The following is a 10,449-nucleotide window of genomic DNA, read 5'->3' as shown; positions in this document are numbered from 1 at the left end:
AGCTTTGGAAAATCAAGTGTGAAAAGGGCGACACGATCTCTACATATCTGAACAAGCTCACCACCTGTAGGGATGAGCTTGGAAGTATAAGGATCATGACAGTCGATTATGACATGGTGAGTCTTGCTCCCCTCAATCTTCCTAAGAGCTGGCATAGCTACCAAGACTCGGTAAATGGAAGAGATAAACTGCCAGATTGGGAACGACTTTGGTCAGATCTGATGCAAGAGGAAATAAGGAGAAGCACCAGAGATGGCTCTTCATCCAAGGAGGATGAAGAAAATTGTGCCTTAGAGAGTAAGGCAAAGAAAGGGAAGGAGAAGGATTCTCATCCAAAATCGAGTTCTTCCTATGGCGGGAAGAAGTTTGACAAATCGAAAGTGCGATGCTTTCATTGTCATGAGGTGGGCCATTTTGCTACGAATCGTCCATAGAAGAAATCCAAGAAGGGATCCTCGAAAGGATCAGAAGTTGAGGCGCTAGCCTCACAGTCTGAGTTGGATTTCACCCTCTTCGCATGCATGGTTTCATCCATGGTGGGATATGGTTGGTTTCTTGATAGTGGAGCTTCATTCCACATGACCAGTGATAAGAGTTTGTTCAATACCTTGGAGGAGAAAGATCTCTAGATACTCATAGCGATGGGTAATGATGAAAAGTATAGTGTCTCAAGAGTAGGCAAAGTTATTTTCCAGAGGGAGCATGGAGCTCGCATTACCCTGACTGATGTAAAGTATGTACCGGGTTTGAAGAAGAATCTTGTGTTCATCGCTATGCTGGAAGACAAATGCTATGATGTAGTCTTTAATAAGGGAAAGGTTTTCCTTAGACACGTCACCACGAGACAGGTGAAGCAAATCGGTTCACGAGTCAAGAACCTGTATTCTCTTGAGGTTTAAGATGCATGCAAAGCCTTGAGGAGCAAGGCAACTGTTGGAGACTTGGTGGTTGAGAGGGAGAGTACATTACCTCTCAACATGCAGCGCCAGAAGAAGTCTCATACAATTGTGGAGGAGCCACAATTGGTGAAGCAACTTCAGGAGGTTGTAGAGCAGCCACAACTAGAGAAGCTGAGAGGAGACTGAGTGGAGGCATACACTCATGCAGAGACCTCTAGTAGGGGGAAATTTCGAGCCAAGTGGACAGAGGGATCACATGCATCCATACCTCCAGTAGGAGGTGGGGTGATGTGGAGTGACAGTCCCAAGAAGGCTAGAATAGGGGCAAGATCATTGAGGTACCCAACCTCTTTGATTAGACCTTGCTACGGGAGCCCCGACGAGGAGTAGCAGGATTGACTGAGTGGGTAGAGACAGATGCGGATGGAGCGGTAGAAAGAGCTAAAGTGCAGGAATCCCAAGAGAGAGCAGAGCTAGCAGGCTACAACAATGCGAGAGGCACAGGAATGTTGCCCCAGTGCAGGATGACACAGAGAGGTGTGCAATGGTGCGAGATGCATGGAGTGTTTCAACAGCTCAGAGGTCACAAAGGGAGCACTTGTCAGCGGCATAGGAAGCTTCAGCATCAGAGGATGTTTCTAGCCCAATAGGGAGGTCAGTTGGGAGATTTTTTGTTTCTAGAGTTGTTGGAGAAACAACACTTGGGAGAAGTGTTGCATGTAGAACATTCCAAAGGTTCAGGATCGGGTTCGAGTTGAATGCCTTTCTTGTTCAGAGGGAGTGTTGGAAATAGCAACAAGAAATGCTAAAAATAGTATTGCTATAAATAGAATTTTAGGTACCAATGTTGGACATGGCAACAAGGAATGAAAAATGGAAATGCTAAAAATAGCATTGCTATAAATAGTGTTTTGGGATGGATTCCAACTTTAGTTAGTCCCTGAACTAAAATTAAGAAGTAAAATTCGAATTTGATCTTAGCAGCTGTTTGTAAAATAATTAAGTAGTTCATCTTGAGTTAATTAGTTGTAGAAAATCAAACATGAAGTCTATGTGACGACGTGCAACAATTTCTCCATTGATTGAGGAAGTTATCCCTTGATTAAAGGAGATCAGGATGAGTTGTACTTTGAGTTGTAATTAGTTAGCTCAGTTAACTGAGTTAAGTCCAGTTAGATTAGTTCAAATAGTTTGTTGAACTAATTGTGAGTTCAGTTAGTTAATGCATGCATGCATGTAACTGATGCACTTCAGATAACTGAATATTCTCTCATAAATAACTCATGCATGTCAGTTTAGAGAAAGACCCAGTTGAGATTAAAGGAAGGGACACTGTATTATCAGTTGGAGGAATTTTCCTATAAAGGAAACCCATCCATGCAGAAGGAATTATCTCCTACAGGATTGCGCAGTTATTTTAGAGGTCAGAGCAATGTGTGAGGTGAGAATCACACAGGATACAGCTAGAGGACCCAGGAAAAAATGCGCAAGGAAATAGGAGGCTTGGAGGGCAAAGGAGAAGGTTTGTGAGAAGCCTTTGACTATCTATGAGTAGCAGAGGGATTGTACTGAGAGCAGGATAGCTTGTGAGCTAATGCTTTGTGTAATCTGGACATATTTCCACTTGTATGATAATACAGAGATCGGGGTTTTAGCTGAGGCTTTCCCAGAGTATTCTTCTATATTTATGTGTGATTGCTTTCTCATTCTCAGTTATATGTGTTCTATTTGAGCTTCCGCAAGTTTGTTGTAGAAGTAGATCTTGTATTTTGCTTTAGTATATTGCATAATTTGTTGATCTACAGTGGGAAATTCTACAAGTAGTTCCCCTGTCATTTCTTTAAACCCATTTTAATTCAATAGGACATTCATTCACCTAGTTGGATATAACTTACTACCTATTCAAATTCATTTAATGAGCATTCGTCCAACCCTACTATTGAATATTCATGCCTTTTAAATTGTCCAAATTATTTAGAGTACATAATCCTTGCTCCTAAAGGTTAGAATGATGTTATGAGGTATGAAGTTTGACTAAATATAGGAAAATATGGCATTAGACGATGTTTAAACAACTAAGATAAATACATAAAATGCGTATATATAGAAGTTGTGTGACTTTCGTATATGCAAATATTTAATATATGCACGTGTTTTGTATATGCATATGTTTTTTGTATATGCACAACTTTTGTATATGCGCATCTTTCGTATATGTGCATATCAAGAAGTTTCACATATACAGTAGATGCACATATACAGAAATTGCGCATATATGAATAATATGCACATATACGGAAGCTGCGCATATATGGAAGTCACGCATATATGGAAGATATGTGCATATATGGAAGATACACATATATGCACAACTTTCGTATATGTACACATCTTTTGTATATATGTATCTTCCATATATCCGCATATCTTTTGTCTATGCGTAACTTCTGTATATGCGCATATCTTTCGTATAGAAGTTGTGTGACTTATGTATATGCAAATTTTTCGTATATGCACATGTTGTTTTTGTATATGCACAACATTTGTATATGCGTTTGTTATCTATATGTGCATATGAAGAAATTTCACATATACAGTAGATGCACATATATAAAAGTTGTACACATATAGAAGATATGCGCATATACAGAAACTGTGCATATATGGAAGATATGTGCATATATGAAAACTATGCATATACAAAAGCTACACATATATGGAAGATATGCACATATATGGAAAATACACATATATGCACAACTTTTGTATATACACACATTTTCTGTATATGCGCATATCTTTCGTATATCCAAAACTTTCATATAGAAGTTGTGTGACTTACGTATATGAAAATATTTTATATATGCTAGATCGCACATAGCAGACTACTTTATTTTTCTCTCTTTGGAATGAATTATATCTCGCTAGTGCCATCAAACATTGATGGTAGATCCAGCTAACCAAACGATTTAACTATATGACTAATTCCAATGAAAGAATGAGTAATCCGTACCCCTACATTATAAATCACGGAAATATATCCCCATGGAAAATATATATGGCCCAAAGATAGACAAAGAAGTAAATTTGGTTTTGATAAGCACAAAGATGATGAAGGGTGGGTATGGGAACAAGAGAATACAAACTTGGGCCACACCTAGAAATAAATACAATAATAGACCTTCCCTTATAATTGTCTAGAGATGCATGCATCATCCATGCACATCTGCTCTCACATCTCTCATAACAATGTAAACTTTGAAACGGGAACTATAAACTCAAAACGGGAACTCTGGCCAAAAAACCCCAAAAAAACATCAAAAACAGTGCTAAAAACGAAAAGTGTGTATACTGGAACGATGTTTTTTTTTTAGGTGTCAATTTTGAACGTGTTTTAAAAATGGCAGTGACTACGAAATTTTCGTGCAAAATATAGCTTCAAAACAAAAGTGTTGATACTGGAATAATGATTTTTTTTTTTAGGGTCAATTTTCAAACTTTTTAAAAAATGCTAATAAAACCAATTTTTTATGTCTCAAACAAAGTTAAATTTTAAGGAAAAAACACATTAATGTTTCTGGTAGAATATCATTTTTCTTTCCTAAGTATAAATTTAACATGTTTTCAACCACAACATGCTAGATACAAAAGAAATTGAAATTTTTTCAACTATAAAACTAAAAAAACATGACATTATGAACAAATTATATCACTGAATGAATTCAAAAGTCTTTATTTGTATACTGAATAAAACAGACATTATATCTCTAATTTGATATTGCATTGTAGATATTTAAACAATAAAATTTATCATACTTAAGACATAATCCAACAACATAAAAATGCTTCATAACTTCTCATTTAACAAAATATGGAAAACATTAATTTTATTTGAAGATACGATGCATACATCAGTTATATAAACTATCTTAAACAATTATTCAAACTCAATCACCCAATAACCGTGGGTAGGCCATCGTCGTGCCCCCTTCCCCCAACCCATTACCGATCTTTCCCATTCACCCATGCCCTCTTCCCCCTTCTGCCCTACCCATGCGCCAGCCCTTGCTACCCCCAACTCACCCACCCATGCACCATTTCCCCAACTCTTCCTTCCCTACCCCACAACTCTCCTCCCCATAAGCCCACCCCCTAACTCCCATTCCCCTCCAATCTCAACTCCTCCCCCCCCTTCCTTCACACCGGCCCCATGGGCATCGCGCCCTACCCCCCTCCACCCTACCCTTACCCCTACCCCCTACCTTCGCCCACCCCCCACCCTTACCTTACCCCCCACCCCCCCCGCCCCCCCCTACCCTTACCCTACCCCCCCCCAACACCTACCCCCCACTACCCCCTTGCCGCACCCCCCCTCCCCCTGCCCCCCTCCCACCCCCTACCCTTACCCCCCCCCCCCCCTACCCCCCCCAACCCCCCGTGCCACCCCTTACCCCACCGCCCCCCCCCCCCGCCCTACCCCTTACCCCCCTGACCTACCCCTTACACCCCCCCCAACCCCCTACCCTACCCCCCCCCCCCCCCCCCCCCCCCCAGCCCTACCCCTTACCCCCCCCCTCAACCCCCTACCCTACCCCCCCCCCAACCCCCCTGCACCCCCGCCCCCTCCCCACCCCCCCGCCCATCCTTGGCCACCTCCCCAGCCCCGGCCCACCCCACCCCGCCCACCCTCCCTCCGCCTCCCCCTCCCCCTCCCTGCCCCCCCCTCCACCGCCACCCCGCCCACCCCTCCACCGCCACCCCCCCCCCCCCACCGCCCCCTCCCCCCCCGCCCACCCCTCCCCCGCCACCGCCCCCCCCCTCCCCGGCCCCCCCGCCCACCTCGCCCACCCCCTCCCGCGGCACCCGCACCGCCACCCCCGGGCTGCCCCGCCCCGCCCGACCGGCGACGGGTCGATTCCCATTCACAATAGCATTGACTACTTCAATGGCAACTTCATTGTCCTCAGCAACCTCTGTTGTTGGATTCACCAAACCTTCATCAACAAGCTATGTTGCTGGATTTACCAAATATTCATCAGCAAGCTCCATTGTTGGAATCATCATATTGTCATCAACAAGCTTTGTTGTTGGAATCATCAAGTTTTTGTTAGCAGGCTCTGTTGCTAGATATACAAAATCTTCATCCACTTGCAGCTGTGCATAGTGGGATTGCACAAACTTTTCATCTTGATGTAGATCTGTTGCTATAGATCCACCTTCATCTTTAACTTCAGTGCTCTGCCTCACACCAAAACATCTCTCAAGAGTATCCCAACCCTCCTTAGCTATCTTGGCTTCTAAAATCAAGAGAAGAATGTTGTCATCCACAGATTCTTTTATGCATTTCAATGCAAAGGCATCATTTTGCCTCTTCACTTTCAAATCTAAAAAGATCTCAAATATCTCATGTTGTCACTTTGACCTTCTTAGCCTCTTGGCTTTTCTCATTTAATCACTGACAAAATACGACTAAACAAAAAAATCAAACTTCAAACACAATACAACTTCACGAAAAAAATAGATATATAAATTACTTACAAATACAATATTTTCTCAAAAACTTTCACAAATCCTTTTTTGTAATCTTTTACAACTCATTTAAATATTTATCAACTTTTTTAATCTTCATAATTTCCTTTTTAAAAAGAAACCATGAACCCATCCTTTAAATAAAAAACTATAAACAAAGGCCTCTTTTTAAACAATATATAAACATTCTTGAAATAATGTTATTAAAACCTATTTTCTTTTTCTTTTCTTTTTTAATTACATCTCTCTTAAGATTCGAATTTCATCTCATAAAAATTAATGAAATGAAATATTACAGGGACACTTTTCAAATTACATTAGTCCTTTTTGAAAATAATACTATGCACTTCTCATTTAAAATTCTCACAAGTACATTTTACATAAGACATCATGAAATGTTTCATTCAAACCTTTAACCTTCGGCGTTGTGTACATTTCGTGTTTCATGCAACCAATGGGCTTCACCATACCTTACCTTCAACAGACAGTATATTGACTTTGGCTGCAGAAATTTACGAAAGAACTTTTGACATTGCGGAAACATCGTACCTTAACGCTTTGTGAGGCCCGCAGCGCCACCCCCGGGCCGCCCCGCCCCGCCCCGCCCGACCGGCGGCGGGTCGATTCCGGGAATCGACCCGTCGCCGGTAGGGCAGGGCGGGGCGGCCCGGGGGTGGCGCTGCGCGCCCCTGCACAAAACAAAATCGATCTTCCTATCCAGAGTAGAAAATTTAGTGTAAATTTTAAAATATTTAAAAAACACTTCTAAATTTTCATATGCTTTAATTCAGTACCAGTTACATCCATCAAAACCACCTCTGGTTAACTTTATATTCAACCCTTACAACCTCGCACTTTAATGTCAACACGCCTTTCAATGTGGTGATGACTCTCTGAAAAAATAAAAAGTGGGAGACTGAATTTAAAATAGCCAACTTGCACATGAATAGCGATTTTATATACATAAATAATTTGATTCCAGCGAGATTTAATCTGTGGGTATTTGATAGGATCCCCATTCTAATTCCAGTTGAACGGTGGGGGTTGGAAATTCTTTTCAATCCTGTCATGCCGATTACTATTGCACTTCAACGCCTTCGATTGGGGTCTAAGCACCGACTTGCGGATCGAGTACCCGTCATGATGCCCATTTTCAAAGAACAATCCTCCATATCTTGAATTTACATTTACAGCGGTGGCCCTGCCGTCAATCTCTTCACTGTCCCAGGAGGACTTGCGCAAACAGTTATAACAAATTTTAAGCAACAGCTCTGTTTGTTGTAGCCTTCCATAAATTTAAAGAAATTGTGGTCTACTGCAAAAACATCAGAATAGGCAGAGCGCCATATATAGCACTTTCGGTTAGCCATGAGTATTCTACTTCTCCAGACAACTAATAATTTAGGATCAGTGGACGTTTATGTTATCCGCCGTTTACAAATCCTCAGTTGGAGCTCCGGGCCAGGGTATTGTTGCTCAATCATGTTCTCATGACTGACTGTGCAAGGAATGTGACTACCTGGGCTCTTTAGACTGTTTTGTGCACATACATTCAGGAACAGGGTAAGCCACGACATCACGCCCTGATTTATCCGTTCTGAATACAGGTTGCCCAAGCGATTCGTCATGCAGATGCCTCACAATGACGTTAAAATCTTCTTCACCCAATGTTTTGTCAAGGAAGTAAGGAAGCATCTGTCTTTTGTTTGGAGTTATGTGCTTTCTGTGGCCCGAGTACGCCCTGTGGCCCTGTTGCACAATCATATGTGAATAAATTTCATGACGCAACTATGGATAGAATATGCAATAGAATTCTAAACATGGATTATTGGAGAGAGTACCTGAATCGCACGGCCCATGTTTCCTCCATGTGATGCCATGAAAACATCGCTGTTTAGTGCCACAATGTAATCGATTGCAGCTAGAAGTGATGCTCTGTTGTTCAGAGATTGGAGCTCCCCTGGCAAGGCCAGGCTGTGCTTGTTGTAAAGATTTGGAAAGTGTTTGATCAGAGGCTCCAACGCCTTCTTTCCGCCCAACGGTTCTCCGCCGGCCCAGTATATTCGACTGTTTGTGGGCGCTCCCAGGGCTTTAAGCAGCCTATTCCAAAAGGGGGGAAATAATTTGGTGATGGAGAATAATAGAACAGCGAAAACTTTAAATAATATCACGCTGAAAGAAGCGAGAACAAAAGAAAAGGGAATGAAAATAACCTGGCGATTTCCATGGCGTTTAAAGGACAGAGACCAGCAAGCTTCCGATCTGTGTAAGTCATGTTGTATCGCGATGTGAGAAGAGCTGGATGGCTTCTCCGCTCCTTTTGGATTATTAGGTCATATTCTGAACCCAAGCCGGGAAGACATCCAGTTCTAACCCAATTGTTGAACCTAATTGTGTCAACCACTTATACAAGTGAAATAAGACAAAACATATCATATTTGCAAACTTTTAATTTCATGTTTTGCTTGAGAAATCAACTCTGGATAGGAAGATCGATTTTGTTTTGTGCAAGGGCACGCAGCGCGACCCCCGGGCTGCCCCGCCGCCGGTCGGGCGGGGCGGGGCGGCCCGGGGTGGCGCTGCGGGCCTCACAAAGCGTTAAGGTACGATGTTTCCGCAATGTCAAAAGTTCTTTTGTAAATTTCTGCAGCCAAAGTCAATATACTGTATGTTGAAGGTAAGGTACGGTGAAGCCCATTGGTTGCATGAAACACGAAATGTACACAACGCCGAAGGTTAAAGGTTTGAATGAAACATTTCATGATGTCTTATGTAAAATGTAATTGTGAGAATTTTAAATGAGAAGTGCATAGTATTATTTTCAAAAAGGACTAATGTAATTTGAAAAGTGTCCCTGTAATATTTCATTTCATTAATTTTTATGAGATGAAATTCGAATCTTAAGAGAGATGTAATTAAAAAAAAAAGAAAAAGAAAATAGGTTTTAATAACATTATTTCAAGAATGTTTATGTATTGTTTAAAAAGAGGGCTTTGTTTATAGTTTTTTATTTAAAGGATGGGTTCATGGTTTCTTTTTAAAAAGGAAATTATGAAGATTAAAAAAGTTGATAAATATTTAAATGAGTTGTAAAAGATTACAAAAAAGGATTTGTGAAAGTTTTTGAGAAAATATTGTATTTGTAAGTAATTTATATATCTATTTTTTTCGTGAAGTTGTATTGTGTTTGAAGTTTGATTTTTTTGTTTAGTCGTATTTCGTCAGTGATTAAATGAGAAAAGCCAAGAGGCTAAGAAGGTCAAAGTGACAACATGAGATATTTGAGATCTTTTTAGATTTGAAAGTGAAGAGGCAAAATGATGCCTTTGCATTGAAATGCATAAAAGAATCTGTGGATGACAACATTCTTCCCTTGATTTTAGAAGCCAAGATAGCTAAGGAGGGTTGGGATACTCTTGAGAGATGTTTTGGTGTGAGGCAGAGCACTGAAGTTAAAGATGAAGGTGGATCTATAGCAACAGATCTACATCAAGATGAAAAGTTTGTGCAATCCCACTATGCACCGCTGCAAGTGGATGAAGATTTTGTATATCTAGCAACAGAGCCTGCTAACAAAAACTTGATGATTCCAACAACAAAGCTTGTTGATGACAATATGATGATTCCAACAATGGAGCTTGCTGATGAATATTTGGTAAATCCAGCAACATAGCTTGTTGATGAAGGTTTGGTGAATCCAACAACAGAGCTTGCTGAGGACAATGAAGCTGCCATTGAAGTAGTCAATGCTATTGTGAATGGGAATCGACCCGCCGTCGGTCGGGCGGCCCGGGGGTGGCGGTGCGGGTGCCGCGGGAGGGTGTGGGCAGGGTGGGCAGGGGGGCCGGGGAGGGGGCGGTGGCGGGGGATGGGTGGGCGGGCAGGGGGCGGTGGCGGTGGGTGGGAAGGGGGCGGTGGCGGGGGAGGGGTGGGCGGTGGCAGTGGAGGGGTGGGTGGGGTGGCGGTGGAGGGGGGGTGGGCGGTGGCGGTGGAGGGGTGCGCGGGGGCGGTGGCGGTGGCG

At 42.2% G+C, this 10,449-nt stretch overlaps 1 protein-coding gene across 1 annotated transcript; it reads right to left on the bottom strand.

Annotated features, from left to right (window-relative positions):
* Positions 1–7,409: 7,409 nt before the first annotated feature.
* On the bottom strand, positions 7,410–8,800 carry LOC149204086 (O-fucosyltransferase 20-like). The gene is made up of 3 exons (XM_089393196.1): positions 8,642–8,800; positions 8,270–8,528; positions 7,410–8,177 (listed from the first exon to the last, which is right to left on the bottom strand). Exons 1-3 carry the CDS (start codon positions 8,701–8,703, stop codon positions 7,944–7,946), a joined length of 555 nt encoding a protein of 184 aa, XP_089249322.1. The 5' UTR covers positions 8,704–8,800; the 3' UTR covers positions 7,410–7,943.
* Between the last annotated feature and the right edge of the window lie 1,649 nt (positions 8,801–10,449).

The sequence above is a fragment of the Pinus tabuliformis genome, chromosome 1_2, assembly GCF_031772625.1.
Source record: "Pinus tabuliformis cultivar Carrire ecotype Pingquan chromosome 1_2, CPIR1, whole genome shotgun sequence".
Classification (NCBI taxonomy): Eukaryota; Viridiplantae; Streptophyta; class Pinopsida; order Pinales; family Pinaceae; genus Pinus; species Pinus tabuliformis.
The sequence above is the reverse complement of the archived record's forward strand: the minus strand, read 5'-3'. Positions and strand labels throughout refer to the sequence as shown.

What these genes read in the sequence shown, in the direction of transcription:
- LOC149204086 (XM_089393196.1), bottom strand. Translation starts at nt 8,703, where the DNA reads ATGACTTACACAGATCGGAAGCTTGCTGGTCTCTGTCCTTTAAACGCC. An exon ending in AACGCCATGGAAATCGCCAG is followed by an intron (nt 8,529 to 8,641) that starts GTTATTTTCATT and finishes CTTTTGGAATAG; the next exon opens with GCTGCTTAAAGCCCTGGGAG. An exon ending in ACATGGGCCGTGCGATTCAG is followed by an intron (nt 8,178 to 8,269) that starts GTACTCTCTCCA and finishes ATTGTGCAACAG; the next exon opens with GGCCACAGGGCGTACTCGGG.